This window comes from Physeter macrocephalus, chromosome 20 (genome assembly GCF_002837175.3).
Source record: "Physeter macrocephalus isolate SW-GA chromosome 20, ASM283717v5, whole genome shotgun sequence".
NCBI classification, from domain to species: Eukaryota; Metazoa; Chordata; class Mammalia; order Artiodactyla; family Physeteridae; genus Physeter; species Physeter macrocephalus.
Genome location: NC_041233.1, coordinates 97,221,079 through 97,238,096, shown reverse-complemented (window position 1 = coordinate 97,238,096; position 17,018 = coordinate 97,221,079). Strand labels below are relative to the sequence as shown.

The 17,018-nt window shown below is 41.7% G+C and overlaps 2 protein-coding genes across 4 annotated transcripts in view; one reads left to right on the top strand and one right to left on the bottom strand.

Annotated features, from left to right (window-relative positions):
* Positions 1 to 4,351, bottom strand: part of SARAF (store-operated calcium entry associated regulatory factor) — a 19,144-nt gene extending 14,793 nt beyond the window's left edge. The window contains exon 1 of one of the 2 annotated variants that reach the window (XM_007117733.4): positions 4,087 to 4,351. In XM_007117733.4, coding sequence (XP_007117795.2) covers positions 4,087 to 4,189 — 103 coding nt within the window. In that variant the 5' untranslated portion in view covers positions 4,190 to 4,351. The remainder of the gene's footprint in view (positions 1 to 4,086) is intronic. The other variant, XM_028481585.2, reaches the window with a different exon arrangement.
* A 2,729-nt stretch (positions 4,352 to 7,080) lies between these two features.
* LEPROTL1 (leptin receptor overlapping transcript like 1) lies at positions 7,081 to 16,771 on the top strand. Of its 2 annotated transcripts, XM_024131481.3 has the most exons (5): positions 7,094 to 7,205; positions 12,556 to 12,667; positions 12,763 to 12,838; positions 15,446 to 15,632; positions 16,457 to 16,771. In XM_024131481.3, the coding sequence occupies exons 3-5, from the start codon at positions 12,801 to 12,803 to the stop codon at positions 16,571 to 16,573; spliced, it is 342 nt and encodes a 113-aa protein (XP_023987249.1). In that variant the 5' UTR covers positions 7,094 to 7,205; positions 12,556 to 12,667; positions 12,763 to 12,800; the 3' UTR covers positions 16,574 to 16,771. The 2 variants fall into 2 exon arrangements, with proteins under 2 accessions (XP_023987248.1, XP_023987249.1); XM_024131480.2 differs by lacking the exon at positions 12,556 to 12,667 and having other exon boundaries at positions 7,081 to 7,205.
* The last annotated feature ends 247 nt before the right edge of the window (positions 16,772 to 17,018 follow it).

The following is a 17,018-nucleotide window of genomic DNA, read 5'->3' as shown; positions in this document are numbered from 1 at the left end:
TCCGCAACGGGAGAGGCCACAACAGTGAGAGGCCCGCGTACCGCAAAAAAAAAAAAAAAAAAAAAAAAAAACATTGCTTAAATAAGCAAAAAGGATATATTGTACAGCAAGGAAATAGAGCCATTATTCTGTAATAACTTTAAATGGAGTATAATCTATAAAAATATTAAATTGCTATGTTGTAAACATGACACTAATAGTGTAAGTCAACAATACGTCAATTTTTTAAAAATGCATTGTTTTACCAAATAATAAAGCTTACTATAAAATTAAAATAATCAAAATAATATGGGATAGTAACAGAAACAGACAAGTGAACTGTGAAACAAAAGAAAGTACAGAAATAAATCCAGATATATGTGGAAGTACAAGATAAAATGGGTTTTTTGTGTTCTAGGTGGTTTTTTTTTTTTGTCAAGCATTGCCATATTTTATCTATAAAACGAAGCACAATAGCATCCTTTACCGTTGACAAAACTCAATATTCTGCACAACTCTTTCTGCCCTGCTTAGCCTGTGTGAGGAAAGACAAATGATGCATCTCAAACCCACACGTAACTTAAAAAGTAGAGTAAACTGGGTCTGAGTTACAACGAGTTGCAGTAGCCTCAAGTGGGATCTCAGTAATACTGTACAGAATAGTGATTCTGAGAGACTACTCCTTAAATGAAAGGAAACTCTTCTCCAACCAGCAAAAGCGGGCTTTTCAATTTAGTGGAAAAAGGATGTCTTCTTTAATAAATGGTTTTGTCATAACCGACCACACAGCTAGAATAAAATCCACCTAAAGCTATATAAAAATTTAATTCCACATGATCCAAATATCTAAATTTCCAAGAACTATACTAAAATAAAATATGCTATATTAAACTCAAACTACCTCCTAATAAATAAAAAATTATAACAATGAAAATGTTCAATAGTTTAAAAAATCAGAATATTATTAAACTAAATAATGGGAATAATAACAACTTGAATTTGTTGTAGCAGGGCTGAGATAACGCAAAGAACACTGAACTAAATTTCCACCACCAACTTGCCATATGACTTTGGCCAAGTCAATTTATCTGTATAGAAATTACCTGTAAAGTTAAAACGATATCAACCTGAAAAATGATTGTGAAGTTTAGATATGATTTACTAAAATTATCTGGCAGAGTACTCGACACATAATAGGTGATCAAGTATGATAAATATTATTGAGAATGTTTAAGGAACCATATACCTACATGTTATCATTACCATGACTCTACAGCATCTTTCCTCCCTAGAGATTCTAAAGGTTACTATGTTTTGTAACCAGAATACATATGTTGAAGCCTTAATCCCCAGTGTGATGGCATTTGGAGGCAGGGCCTTTGGGAGGTGATTAGTTTTAGATGAGCTCATGAGGATGGAGCCCCAGTGATGGGATTAGTGCCTGTGTAGGAAGAGGAAGAGACCAGGGCCCCCATCCACCCACTCACCCCTATCTACCCCTACCCCGCCCCACCCCCACTCTTGTTATCTGAGAACGTAACAAGAAGACAGTCATCTGCAGAGCAGGAAGAGGGCACTCTCCAGACACCAAACATGCTCGCACCTTGATCTTAGACTTCCCAGCCTCAGAATGCGAGGAATAAATGCTGCTTACCACCCCGTCTGTGGTATTTTGTGATGGCAGCTCGGACTAAGACAAGGTCTAAGAACAAAATGCTCACAACCTTACTCCACTAGTACATCAGTCAAGGGTGACACAGAGTTCCCTGAAGTCCAGACTCACAAATCGAAATGCACTTGCAGGTCTCAAACTTAAGATGAACAAAACCAAACTCCCCCAAGCCTGATTCTCCCACAACCCCACACCTCAGGAAACGTTAATTCCATCCTTCTAGTGACTCAAGACCCAAAACCTTGGAGTTATCTTTGTCTTCTCTCCTCCTCTAACCCCCTACATCTAATCCCTCAGAGTATCATGTCAGCTCCACCTTCAGAACAGCTGAGAAGCCCGCCACTCTCACCACCTGCACTGCTTCCCCCCCACCAACCATCACCACTCTCGGGACTTCCTGTACAAGCGGTCCCTTCACTGGCCTCCCAGCTTCCCCCAACCCACTCTCGCTCCCACGGTCTGTTTTCCACAGAGCAGACAGGATGTGCCTTTAAAATACATATCATATGAAAAATATATAGAATAGAATAGAATGGAATGGGATAGAATACAGGTCATAGCAGACCCATCCCTTCAGGGTTCTCATCAAGTGTCACCTTAACAGTGACTTCTTCCCTGACTAATGGATGTTTTGAAAATCTCTGCTTCTGCCTGCACACCCTGTCCTCCTTACCCTGTTTTATCAATGTCCAAACCACTATTCACAATATGACACGCTATTTACCTGATTTGTTTATTTTCTATTTCTCCTCAGTAGGTGTAAACTCCAGGGCGAAACACTGTTTCGTTCACTGCGATATTTCCAACACCCAGAAGAGTGACAAATACAAAGTAGCTCAATAAAGAATTGTGAAAATTTTTAGGTAATCTCTTTAGAACTGGTACAATTTTTTTTTTCTGGACAATTTTTGCTTTATGTTAGCTAAAGACAAAGTGAGTACAACCAAAGTCAAACAAAAGACAAATGAGGGACTGACTACTGCTTGATAAAACTACTTGATAAAAATTAACTCAATAAAATGCCTTCACAAAATAGTTCCTCAAAAGAAATTTAAGGCCAAGTAGTTTGATTGTGTTTACTCTGCAAAATATTTTTGTGCCTTTTGTTCCAGAACAATAGTTTTATAGAGTAGGTAGACAAAGAGCTACCAGGAAAAGGTTCATCATTAATTTAAATCTGGCTCCGTTTTTTTATTCCCCTGACTCTTCATCTGTCAACCTCCTTTTTTTTTAAGCCTCCTTTTTTTATTCAAGAATTGACTGAGGGTTCAACTAATGTTTTAATCCAGTTTTTAAACTGTAATTCTGATCAAAGTCTCCTATCTATGTAAAACTTTCTAGAAATACATAAGGAAAATGCACATTTAAATCCAACTTGGCTTTTTATTAATTAGTAATAAAACATCCACATCAAAGGAGTACTCAAAATCAAGTACTTACAAATAGCACCTTCTCTCTCATTTTAGCATTTAAGAATAAAAAATAAGCTACAGAAATAAATCTGTTGCTTAAGTTCAAAAACACAGGCACTTCCTATCACCAAATCACGATTGCAATATGGGTACACTTTCCATGCTTTAACATCTTTACTCCCCAAAACAAAAATGATGTTTTCATTGTTTGAAAGTCATTTTTTACATCACTCCAACTTAACATGCATCATTTATTAAATGGAAAACTCTATGTATGTATGTATACATATATATACACACACATATGTATTAATTACATGGAATATTCTCGATCCCATAAAAATTCGTTAGACAATTCTAATAACATAGTGATATAAAAGAACTTTTTTTCCTAGAAATCACTTATCGGGTACCATCACACACAAAAAAATTTTTTTAATTCAACAGGAAAAGCTGGTGTAACGCAATGTACGTCACTGTAATGGTCTGAATAAGCAGCGTGAGTTGTGCTCACATAAATAGTACAGTCTATGATTCTGCTAACCTACCTCTAAGGTTTGCAGCCCTGTCCACTAAGTGTGACTCAAGGACTGCCGGTGCCATGGCAACTGCCAGGTACAGCAACAGGCAGCCATGACAACAGTCAGCGACGATGACATCAGACAGTCTTGACAACAAAGCAAGATGCGCAGGTGAGGGTCGAGCTTTCCAGCCAGACACAGGGGATGAGGGTTGTAGCCCGAGAAAGAAGAAGGTGGGCAAATTCTCGGAGTCCAAGCAAGGGAGAAGGGAACGTTAACAACACTAGAGTAGTCCCGCCCCCGCCCACTCCCCAACAGTCCACACTCGTCCAGGAGGACGTCTGGGAAGAGCAAAGAGGCCAGGCAGGGCACAGATGAACAGCGAAGAGGATAGAAATGAGGAATTAGGGTAGAAGGGCTCAAGGGGCGGCGAACAGAAATGGTGGAGCCTCTTAGCGCTGCCTGAAGGCAGCAGGAAGCGGGGAGTGAAGGCAGCACTCACCAGGGTCTTTCCAGCCCCGGGCAGAGCCCGCGATCAGCAGAAGCAAAAGAAGGCTGAACAGAGCGCAGCGTCCAGCCGCTTCCGGCCCGCCGGCCGCCACCATGGCGCTCGGTGAAGATGGCGCGCGGCTGCCGGGAGCTCGCAGGCCGGAACCCTGGCTGCGGAAGGCCTCGCACCGTTAAGCACCGACGCCAGCAGCTTCCGCCGCGGAAAAATGAAGGTCTACCGCAGGGTCTCTGCTGCAGGGAAAGGTCCGTGCGCCAGTCTGACGTCACTATAGCAGCGGCGCGTGAGGTAAGTGGAGCGGTCGCTGCTATCTCCGCCCCTGGAGCCCAGCGCGGCTGCGTGCGGAATCGAGGGCGAGGAGCCGCCGTTGAGGGCGGAGCCAAGGGCGGGACGCAGAGGCTGTGGGCGGGGCCTAGGGCCGCCCTCCTGACGGTTCAGCAAGAAGACTGAAACCATCACAACGCAAAATCTAAGTGTAGTCACGTTATTTACAAAACCTTAATAACCTTCCCGAGGGACGCTACTGTGCCTTACTCAACTTCACGTCTTCAGCAACTAACATAGCGTCTGGCGCATGATTTGTGTTCCATTAGTTTGCTAAATACAGAGTGGATTTGAGAGAGGCAGCACGGAAATATATTGTCTGGTTTCAGAAGCTCAGGACCTTTACATATTTCCTTCCACGTGGAGACAGTGGGAATTTACAAGATATCCGGAGGAGAAACTACCACCTAAATAAAGAACCAGCCAGGGAAAACAGTTAAGAGTGCATAGGCATTATCTTTGAGGTCTGACAGGCCTGGATTTCTCTCCTTCATTCATTCATTCAACAAATATGGGTTAAACGCCTAGTATGTGTCTGGCGCTGTTTTCAGCTTGGAGTATGCAGACAAGGTCCCTGTACTCATGGAGCTTACACTGATGAGAACTAAGACAAACTAAATTAAATAATAAATTAATAAACAAAGATAATAGTGATAAGTGCATTGATGAAAATAAAACAGGGTGATACAGTAGAGACTAGGAGCCAACTTCAGGGACGGCCTTGCTGAGGAAGTGATTTTGAAGCTTTGAGACCTGAATGATGAGAAAATACAAAGATCGGGGGAGAGCCTTCACCGCCTGGGGAACAGTGGAAGCAAAAGCCCTAAGTTTCTGTTTTGAGGAACATCATTCATTAATTTGATTAACACCTTTATCTATTTAGCACCTAACAGTACCTGCCAGGCACTGTTCTAGGCACTGGGGATACAGCAATGAATAAAACAAAACTTAGGGGTTGGGAGAGGCAGACAAAGCCAGGGCAACTGAAGCAAAGTAAGTTTGGGGAAGAGTGGAACAAGAGGAGGCATAACAGTGGTGGCTTGGAGTGGGACCAAGTGAGACTGGAATAAAGATAATAGAGAATTCTGGTCTCCACATGTTAGGTTTGGGGTGACTTTTAGGAATCCAGGTAGACATGTCAAATAGACACTTGGATATACAAGTCTGAATTTCAAAGCCAAGGTAAACTTGGTAGTTATGCTATCAAAAAGAAAACAGTATTTAATGCCACAGGAAGAGATACAATTCATAGGGAGAGAATTTAGATATAGCAAAGACGGAGGCCCAGGACCAAATTAAGAGAACACTAACATTTGAACCTTGAGCAGAAGTTCCTAGAAAGAGTCTGAAAAGAAATCTCTGGTGAGGCATAAGAAACAAACAGGAGAACAGTGGTACGGTAGTTGAGAGAAAGAATGGTCACCAGTGTCCACTGTTGTTGAAAGATTGGATCAAAAAGTGACCTTTGGATTTTGAAAGGTAGAGGTCACTAATTACCCTAAAAAGAGAATTTCTGTTATTTGAGATCCCATCAGTTGCCATGTACAGTTCTAGACAGTGGTGAACAAACATAAAACGTTGTACAAATTTACACTCTAGTGGGAGAGACAGCCAACAAATAATATAGTTCAGATAAATAATAAGTGCCTTCAACGAAGATGCAACACAGCCAAAAATAAATTAATTTTAAAAAAGAAAGGAAATTAGGGGACTAGCACTTCCCTCAGCCACCAGGGCTTGTGCCCCAAAAGGCTTCCTAAATGTGATCTTCACCTCCCCCACCCCGGTAAACACTGTCCCTTCCCCATGATGGCTTTTCCCTTTTCTCTCCTAGTTACACTTCTGTTCATCCTGCTATTGTCCCTCCCTCGGGGGAAATCTCACCTAACTGATCTAAATCAGACTGTCACAGGACTATCTATCCACTTTCTTTGCAATTATCATTGTTAAAATGTTACGCTTTTTCGTGTCTGTCTCACTAAACAGCAAGTTCCTTGAGGACAGAAACCGTACCTAGTTTTGCTCACCTCAGTGTTCCCCACACATAATATCAGTAAATGTTCAATCAATTTGTAGGATTACTTAACTAAATGTATTTGTACCTCTGCTTACTTTTTTCCTAGCACTGTTACTACAAAAAAAAAAAAAAAAAAAAAACTTAGACTCCCAAGAGCTCGGATTTGTATTAAATCCACCTGTTACTGAATCCTGCCGCTCCTCCCTGTGGAGGTGGGTCTCACCAGACCCTAGTTCTGTGTCGGAAAGCAAGCCTAGTGCAGACCACCCAACTGGCCTTACTGCTCCTTTATTACAAGATAGGGAGGAGAAAGAAATGGGTGCGCTTTGAAGGACGCAAAAGGATCCCCCAAAGGCATCACACCAGGCCTCCCAAAGGACCGCGTCGACTCGCGCTCCCTTCCCAAGGATGGGGAGGTTGCGGGATGCGCGTTGGGGGCTGCGGGATGGAGCTTCCCGGACACTGCAGGGAACGCGGGAGCTGGAGTCTCCACGGCCCGGGAACCGGGGCGGGGGCGGGAAGCCTCGCAGGGCGGCGATCCCACGGGAGCAGAGCCGGGGAGGAAGGGGTCAGCCCGAAGGCCCCCAGCCCGGCGCGCCCCCAGCGCCCCAGCGCGAGCGCGAGCCGCCGGCGGAAGTGCTGCATCGCGCACTTCCGGGTGTTGTCTGGCCGCCGTCGCGCGTCTCCGGTCTCCCGGCCGCCGCCGCCGCCGCCGTCGTCACCTCGGGTCCCGGAGGCAGGAGCTACGTCACCGCCATGGCCGGCATCAAAGGTGGGCTTGGGGCGCTGGGCGGCCGGAGGGCTGCGCGGCCGCCCCCAGAGAGGGGGAGGGGGCCCACGCAGGCCCCGCACGCCGCCTCCCGGGGCCGGGCGCGCGCCGCGGGGCCGCTGCGCTGGCGGCAGAACCCTGACCCCCGGCCTGCGCCCTCGGAGCCGAGGAGGGCGCGGCGGCCTCGGGGAAAGGACGGCGGGGTCGGCGGCTTGTCCGCCAACCCCCCACTTTCTGCTGAGCTCGGCAGCGTCGCTCCCACTCGTCGCGCCCCGTACGGAGAATGAAGTGGCCCGCGGGGTGTTCGGAGTCCCGCAGCCGCTCGGGCCATCACACATGTTTTGCAGGAGTTTGCCTCCGCGAGCGAGGCGGGCAGAGGGTGGTTTTGAGGGGATCGCTAGAGATGCCAATTACGGAAAATCAGTGTCATTTCCCATTTAAAGGCACGAGTGCGGTCTTCGGGCGCTGAGCCCAATCGAGTCCCCCAGGAACGCCCTAGAAGGCCTTAGGAATGGTTCTTTCCCAAACCTCGGCGATCACATCCACGCTCAGGACCCGTACTCAGAGCTTTACGCTCCTAAAACGGATACATTTTGATTTGCGGTGGTCTGATAGGGTAGACCCTGTGAACGACCCCAAAAGGCTCCTTCTCCCTGCCCTCTCCACAGTTGCACGTTGAGGCTTTTTCACATTTCAAAGTTTTTATTTAGTTGGGTTTTTTTTTAAGGTAAAAGAGTTTTTCATTAAAACTCAAGGGAAAAGTAGTTGTTTATTAGTCAGTTTCCTTTAGAAATAAGGGATGTCGCATGCTTTCCAACTGTTTGGTAGTTTTGTTACCGTGGTTAGAAGCATATACCATTAACAACGTTTTCAACTTAATTCTTGACAACGAATTACATTGATTTCCTGACCTGAGGCTTTGTAGAAGGGGCAGGCAAGCAGGAAGTGAAGAACTTCAATAACAATGTTTTTTCTGTGTTTTTTATTTGCTTTAAGGACAGCTTTTGATGAGCCGCTTCCCTAGAGTCACATTTTTACTGTTTCTTATTTGTTTGTAACGTCTGAAGACATTTCATTTCCTATAGAAAACTTCGTCAGTTGACACTCTGAGTTACTTTCCAGTCTCCTTTTGAACTCTAACAGACCTTTTAAAATCCCTGTGTGAAAGGCAGTTATGGTAGAATGCTGGGTTTTTTAGGATGTTGCCAGTTTCTCAGTTCTTTGCCAGTTTCTCAGTTCTTCCCCATTTCTTTACTGTTAATAAATGCAGGAGTCTCTCTCAAGAAAATAACTTTGTGATTGTGGACTTAGGTGAATATTAATCAGCAGAAAGTGTCTCAGATGGGATTGTACTTACACTTTTGGTTTCAGTAAGATTTTCTGATTGTTTATCAGGATGTTTTCTTCCTGTTGGCCTATCTTTATGTTAGGCGGGAGTGTTGCTATGATTTAATCCACGACTTATTTCTTAAGCCATTTGCCTATTACTTTGTTATATACTGGATTTTTCTGGTAACTCCCAGGTTAGGGAACTGGTCCCTTCTCCTACTGTAGTCTCTTCGTAATCACAAACTAGCACCCAGTCTTTTAAGAGTTTAGATAAATCGGGCTGTTCCATCCCCAGCCTGGAGGCTTTGGGAGTAGAAACCAGACTCATCTAAGTTTTGCCTTCTGGGTGTCAAATCACTCAATTACAGCATAAAATTTTGCCTCATTGATGTGTCATCTAGGACAACCATTTATACACAAATGATGAGTTTTGTATATAAATCAGCTTAATTGCTGATTTCATAAGACTGGAGAAACTTTACAACTTTTGGGAACACTTTTGAGCAGTTTATTTAACCCCCTTGGCATTTATCTTATCCATTGTGACTGGGAGGTGAGATGTCACATAAAATTATTTTTTGCTACCTGAATTTTATTTCAAATCCTTGGGTTGTTGTTTTTGTTTGTTTGTTTGTTTGTTTTAAGAAATCATCTTCATTAACTTTTTAAGAGTGTACTCAAAGACTTTAGACTCTTTTTTGAGGATAAGAACATAAGTAGGGACTTCCCTGGTGGCACAGTGGTTAAGAATCCACCTGCCAATGCAGGGAACACGGGTTCGAGCCCTGGTCTGGGAAGATCCCACATGCCGCGGAGCAACTAAGCCCGTGTGCCACAACTACTGAGCCTGCGCTCTAGAGCCCGCGAGCCACGACTACTGAGCCCACGTGCCACAACTGCTGAAGCCCGCACACCTAGAGCCTGTGCTCCGCAACAAGAGAAGCCACTGCAATGAGAAGCCCACGCACCACAATGAAGAGTAGCCCCCACTTGCCGCAACTAGAGAAAGCCTGTGCAGCAACGAAGACCCAACGCAGCAAAAAATAAATAAAATTTAAAAAAAAAAAAAGAACATAAGTAATTTTTCTCTGTCATAGAACAGAATTAACTTCAGCAACCAAGTCCTAAGGCTACTTATCTCTTGGCCAAGATTATCTGTCGCAAATCTGGTATGCTCTTTGAGATTTTTATGCCTGGTTTAACCTTTTTTTTTTTTTTTTTTTTTCCAGTGTCTTCCCCCCAGTCAGAGGGCAGTTCTTGCTTGTATGCAGCTCTCCCTCCTATTTCTCATCTCTTTAAATATAGGAAGCAAAATAAGCTTACAAAATTTTGTCTTCACAAGATACAGATAACAGTAATCCGGGAAAGAAAAGTTACTTTTCACTTAACTTTGTTCTGGGTGCCTGAGTTGCCTATTGAAATATATATGTGTAAGTGAGCATAGGTGATCCTTTAAAATAAAAAGGTTTTATTCCGCTGGAATTCACACACAGTTGTCACAAAAAATGAATAAATAACTCAGAATAAGAGCCTAAGTGTCTGCTTATAAAGAATGTTAGCTTTAGTGTATGGGCTTTGTGGTATCTATGTTATCTCTCTGTTTCCTTCAGGAGTCTAACCTCTATGCTGCATAAATGGCTTTTGAATAAATAAGGTGTTACTACAGTGATGAACTTAGCTGTTTGGCAGTTATATTTCACAAAGCAGAGATGGTGTTTTACTTCTTCAGCATGTCTTATAACAAGTATCTTTAGTGTTCAGAGAATTATTTGCATTTTAGATCTAGTCCAACCCTTATTTTATAGAAGAAAGAACTGACACTTAGATGACTTATTTAGTCAGCTAGTAAGTGGCTGGTAGGAGCTGGGATCCAGTGCCTCCTGACTCTCAGTTACGGCTCTTTCTGCTCTGCTGCATTGGGCTCTCTTCTCTTTTTTCATCTCCCTCTCTCTCTCTTCCCTTTGCTTCCTTTCGTTCATTCTGCACATGTTTATTATTGAGTGTTAAGAGCTGAGGCCTGAACGTCAGCAACAGAAGAACTCTTTCCCTGCTCTTGTCTGAACAGCTTACAAGGGAAGACATACAAACCAGTATAACATTGCAGCTGTGATAAATGAGCACAGGGGAGGCATCCAGAGCAAAGAGGACCTCTGCACGTGCACGTCCCTCAGCCTGGGATGTTCCCCCCAGATAGCCACGAGATTGATTCACTTCTTCATTTCGTATAGATCTCTGCTTAGATGTCTCCTCAGCAGAGACGCCTTCCCAGCTGATGCATCTAGAATAGCACCCCCTTACTTGATTTTTTTTCCATGACATTTGACATTTATTTGCTTACTATTTTAAAAAATTGCTTTATTCTCCCACCAGAATGTAAGCATGAGAGCAAGAGCTTCGATTTCTTTTCATTGCACTGTCTCCAGTGTCAAGAACAGTGTGTGACACACAGTAGGCACTCAGTAGATATTTGTGGAATAAGTGAATAAATAAACATAATGGGAATCGGTCTAGTCAGGGGCTTTGCAAAAACTTCACTGAGGAAGAGATAACTGGGCTGTGACCTGAAGGAAAAGTAGGAGTTCACTTGGCAGAAAGAGGCAAGGACTGGGACAAGAATTCAGGCTCCGTGAGTGGCATGGCCTGGCCTGTTCATTAACATGTCCCCAGTGCCTGTTAGGTGTTTGGTTCTATGTAGACATTTCTTGAATGAAATAAGTGAATGAAAAAGCGTCTGAGGTAGAAGGGATAGCATGTGCAAAGGCCCTGTGAGTGAGGGAGCCGGCTGATTTCCAGGAGAGGAAAGGGGGCCGGTACAGCTGCAGTGCAGAGACCAAGGGGTGCTAGCCTGGGGTGATGTGTGTCCAGGCAAGGAAGTGGGGTCAGTTTATGAGGACCTGTCTTGAACTGAACAAAACAAACGGTGAACTTGGTATTTTCCTCACGGCTTACATGGCATTCCCTTGTAAACGTGAAGTTCCTCTTTTGCTGCAGATTAAAGTGCAAATATGTCTTTTTCTTTGTGCAACTGAAAATCTAATGGCATTAAGGACTAAGTAAATGTCTTCACGGTTGACATGACCTACATCACTGATCTGAATGAAAACTAAATCTGCCCGGCTCCCATGTCAGTGGCTGTTCTTGATTATGACCATATTAATTCAGAGAAGTATATCAGTAGTTCTTAGCAGCATTTAACCCCTCGTGTTAATTTTGGTTTGTATATGTTGGATTTTGTCTTGGTAATTTGTAGACCTTCGACAGCTCTTTTGAATTTTAATGTTTCTGTTAAGGTTAGTGGACTGCATCATTAAAAAAAAAAAAAAAGTAAGTTATTCTCTTAACCACTATAGTTGCAGAAATATAGGTTGTATAGAATTCAAAATAAATTGATCATTTGTTTCTTTGCTTAATTCTAGGCCATTGATTATGTATATTCAGGGAAGTTGTTTCTACTCACTTATCTATGTGAAAACACTTTATAAAACATAATGCTTTGTATAAGTGTGTGTGTGTGACTTCAGAAACTATATTTCAGCTATAGAATGCATCTGTTGCTTGTGATGTCTTAAAACAGTGATACCACCGAAGGATTGTACCTGTTATCCTGCAGATTTTCTAATGTATAGGAGCTTAGGGAAAGAAACCCAGCTCTTGTTTTGCAAACTATTTAAATATCTGTAGCAGAATTAATTGACTGAGATTACTGACTACAGATATCCTCGGACACTTTTCACCTGTGCCTGTTGGGGGTGTGTGTGTGCAGGAAGTAGGAACTGCTCAGGAGAGGGTTTCCCATAGATGAGGCTTCTGAAGTACAGTAAAGTTGACTGCGGAGTTTCTCCACATACCACTTTTCAAAACTGTAATGATCTGAGGAGTGAGTATCATAGTAATGCCTGGAGGAGCATTGATCTCGCAGACTGGGATGCTCATTTGACACGGAAGCAGTAATTTGGGAATGTGGTGTTGTGCTGGTGATAGGTCAGGGCTTTGAATATCAGTATCACTGTATTTTGCTTTGCAGATGCCACAAAAGACTTATTCTGAAACCAGATAACTTCAGCTTTTGAAGATGATTCACTAATACATTTGCTTTTTTGGTGTGTTTTGTTTGCTTTTTGCCTCTGGGATCACAGGTAATGTTCAGACTGCTAATAGTAATATTAATAAAAATAGTGTTAATTTAATTTAATTACTATTTCTATTTGTCTTTTTATTATTTACTTTGCAGCTTTGATTAGTTTGTCCTTTGGAGGAGCAATTGGGCTGATGTTTTTGATGCTTGGATGTGCCCTTCCAATATACAAGTATGTAAAATTTTTGTCTTTTTGAGTGTTTAAGTGTAAAATTTTTCTACTTTTAAAATTTAAAAAAATTTTTTTTTACTACAGTAGAAGTAATCCTGAGAAATGGTCATTTACCAAGGACAGACTTTAAGTCTTCACTTAAAATGTGTTTGAAAAGATTTTAGGACAGCAGCATGCAAAAAAGACTTTGGCTGTCCTTGACTACTGCTGAGTCTTTAATGGCAGGAAAGCAACACAGTAGCCCGGCACTACTGCTTAATTTTGAGAACCAATTGATTAAATTAAATACAAGAAAATGTAAAATGTCTTTTGAGCAAAAACAAACAAAAACCTGTAAGCAGAGTCAAGAGCAACTGACAGAAAAAGTCATGTAAACAATTACTTTCCTTAGGACAGAGAGAATTTTTTTTAATTAATAGGATAAATTAGTAAGAAAAATACAGGGCTTCCCTGGTGGTACAGTGGTTAAGAATCCGCCTGCCAATGCCAGGGACACAGATTGGAGCCCTGGTCTGGGAAGATCCCACATGCCACGGGGCAACTAAGCCCATGCACCACAACTACTGAGCCTGCGCTCTACAGCCTGCGAGCCACAACTGTTGAACCTGCGTACCACAACTACTGAAGCCTGCACACCTAGAGCCCGTGCTCCGCAACAAGAGAAGGCACCACAGTAAGAAGCCTGCGCACTCAACCAAGAGTAGCCCCCGCTCACCATAACTACAGAAAGCCCGCGTGCAGCAACGAAGACCCAACACAACCAAAAATAAATAAACAAAATAAATAATTTTTTTTAAATCAAAAAAAAAAAAATACAGACAATGCAATAGAAAAATGAACCACAAGTATGAAAAAAGAACTGCAGATTGCTACTAAGAACATGAAAATATACTCAACCTCACTCAAAATTAAATGAAATCCACTGGCAAAGATAAAAGATGTGGCAAACAAGCATTGTCATGTACTCTGAGTGGAAGTTTAAATAGGTGCAAGTCCTCTGGGAGGCCAGCTTGCCTTTAGCTCTCAAAATGCATATATTCTTTGAACTAACCTTTCCACTTCTTAGAATTACTCATAGAAATCCACTTACAGATGTTTGCAAAGATATGTGTAGTCGGGGGAGAGTATGGATATTCATGGCAGCCTTGTGTATAATAACAACAACAACAAAAAGAAAAAACTGGAAGCATCCTAAAGGTCTGTCAGAAGAAAAATGATAAATTATAGTACATCATCAATGAAAATACTAGGCAGTCTTAAAAAGAATAAGAGCTGGATTGCTAATATGTAAAATAAGATATATTGTTAAATTTAAAAGTGCAGGGCTTTCCCTGGTGGCGCAGTGGTTGCGCGTCCGCCTGCCGATGCAGGGGAACCGGGTTCGCGCCCCGGTCTGGGAGGATCCCACGTGCCGCGGAGCGGCTGGGCCCGTGGGCCATGGCCGCTGAGCCTGCGCGTCCGAAAAAAAAAAAAAAAAAAAAAAAAAAAAAAAAAAAAAAAAAAAAAAAAAAAAAAAAAAAAAAAAAAAAAAAAAAAAAAAAAAAAAATAGAAAAAAAAAAAAAAAAAAAAAAAAAAAAAAAAAAAAAAAATTAAAAGTGCAGTGATTCATTCATATCTTTAAAGTTTATCTATATGGGAATATGGAAGGACCTAGATCAGTAGGAGTGGGGAAGACACAGGCAACCTTGGTTTTTCACTTTTTGTGCTTTTATATTTTTTGCACGTTTTTTCCCTTAAACGTATGTCCATTTGTAATTTTTTTTCTCAAAATATTTAGGAAAAGATCTTTTAGGAAAAACATATAGATAAATCTTTGCTTATCATGAGTGTCCAAGTACAAGCAAATCTCCATTATGATGTGTGTTTTATTTTATGGCAGTTTTAAAGCCGTCTATTTCTTTTTAACTTTTTATTTTGAAATGACGACGGGCTCTCAAGAAGTTGCAAAAGTAGTTCAGAGAAGTCCCTTATACCCTTCACACATCTTCTCTCAGTGTTAATATCTTACACAACTGTTTTATATGATCACAAACAGGAAATGACATTGGCACAATACAATAGCTAGACTGTAGACTAAAAGCCATCTATTTTTATTGTGATAAAGTTGATATTCTGACTGAAAGTCTTCAATGTTACTGTCAGTTCATTTTCTGTATTGTGATTTCAGTATTTCGGGAGTTCCTAGTGACTTGTGGAAGGTTTGGGAGTGTTCCAGCCTTATGCTAAGGCAGGATATTAGAAGTCAAGGGCATGAATCTTGAATTTTAAAAATTACTGTTAATAATTCCATTTTTCAATAATCCCTTTTTATTTATAACCTAAAATGAAAAAAAATATTTTTAATTTTGGACTTTGATTCCAACTGTTAAAATTCATAAAGTGTTTTCTTTTAATTTGAGAAATATTTAATCATTGTATCATAACTTTAGGACTACTGTGACTCTAAATGTCTCTCTTTTCAGTGTTCAGGTTATAGCTTATTTTTAAAGTGTGTTATATTTTGTACCTTGCAACATGCTTCGGTCCTTATTTTTAAAGAGTGGATTTTGTGTGAGGAAAATGACAGAGATAGCAAAAACTACATTAACTCATTTTTCTTTTTCTAGCCAATACTGGCCTCTCTTTGTTCTGTTTTTTTACATCCTTTCACCTATTCCATACTGCATAGCAAGAAGATTAGTGGATGATACGGACGCTATGAGTAACGCCTGTAAGGAACTGGCCATATTTCTTACAACAGGCATTGTGGTCTCAGCTTTTGGACTCCCTATTGTATTTGCCAGGGCACACCTGGTAAGTGAAAGCATTCTTCTACTAATGATTTTACATTAGATTGTGTTCAGTTTTTCTCAGGAAAAAAGTTTTTGTTGAATGACATGAAAAAGAGACGAGAGACATAGGAGCCTAGAGGATAAGAGATAAAAATCTTACTTTTGTTGTTGTTAACTGGTGGAAATACTGGAGAGCATTGGCAGCGACAGCTGGCTTGCCAGTGCTTCACTGTCAGAATTGGGCACGTGGACTCGGCCAGTGCTGAACAACACAGGCCTGCCCTGTATAGCTTAAACATGGAAGACCGAGGAGATCCGTGTTCTCTGCAGGTGGGAGAGTATCAAAGAGTAGAAGAGGCCACCCAGACTCACCAGTCAGATTCGCTTCTCCATCTCTGGGCGGGTGGAGATGGCAGAGAAGACGGACTGGCCGCCCTTCCACACGGAGAGGGCGATGACTCCCCGCCTCTTGAAAAGAATGTGCACGAGTGTGTTTGCATCTCTGATACTTTAATCTGCTCTCTAGATAAAATTTTTAGGTTCACTAGTGAAGAGTTGGAGCAAACATCTTTGTAAACAGGAAATTGTAGAATTCTGTGCTGCCTCCTTATAGCCTGGAAGTTAGGCTTGCTTTTGAATAATTATCATCTTCCATGACTTTCTGTCTCTTTAAAGGAACCAGCAATACATAAGAACAGCATTACATGTTCAGCAGCATCAAGTTGTATTATTACAAGTTGTATTTGTTTTGGATCGTGATTGGCTACAACTAGAGCCTTGATTCACTTTTCGTTTCCTTGTTGTTTTTCATGTCTATTAACTGAGCGTTTCTGTCTTCGTCTGTAGATCGAGTGGGGAGCTTGTGCACTTGTCCTCACCGGAAACACTGTCATCTTTGCAACTATCCTGGGCTTTTTCTTGGTCTTTGGCAGCAATGATGACTTCAGCTGGCAGCAGTGGTGAAAGGAATTACTGAACTCTTGTCAGATGGACTTCTCGTCATTTCTCAGCCGTCCGTGCACACAGGAGGTGGGGCAGTGATACTGAGCGGCAGAGCAATCCTCTGGGGGTGCTCTAGGTGCTCCTTCTCTCTTGTATTATAAGCATACTATTTTCACAGAGACTTGCTACAGGATTAAAAGGATTTTCTCTTTTGGAAAAGCTTGACTGATTTCACACTTATCTCTAGTATGCTTTTTGTGGTGTCCTGCTGAATTTAAATATTTATGTGTTTTCCCTGTTCAGTTTTTTTTTTTTTTTAACCAGTATGCAATGTTAAATATTTTTTTAATCTAATAACCATTTGCATTGGTTACGAACTAGAGTTCTGCTGGCTATTACTGGGCTAAAGTACTTTTTTTTTTTTCTTAAAATTATTTAACCTCCATTACTACACAAAGTTATAAAG

What these genes read in the sequence shown, in the direction of transcription:
- LEPROTL1 (XM_024131480.2), top strand. An exon ending in TGTGCCCTTCCAATATACAA is followed by an intron (nt 12,839 to 15,445) that starts GTATGTAAAATT and finishes TTCTTTTTCTAG; the next exon opens with CCAATACTGGCCTCTCTTTG. An exon ending in TATTTGCCAGGGCACACCTG is followed by an intron (nt 15,633 to 16,456) that starts GTAAGTGAAAGC and finishes CTTCGTCTGTAG; the next exon opens with ATCGAGTGGGGAGCTTGTGC.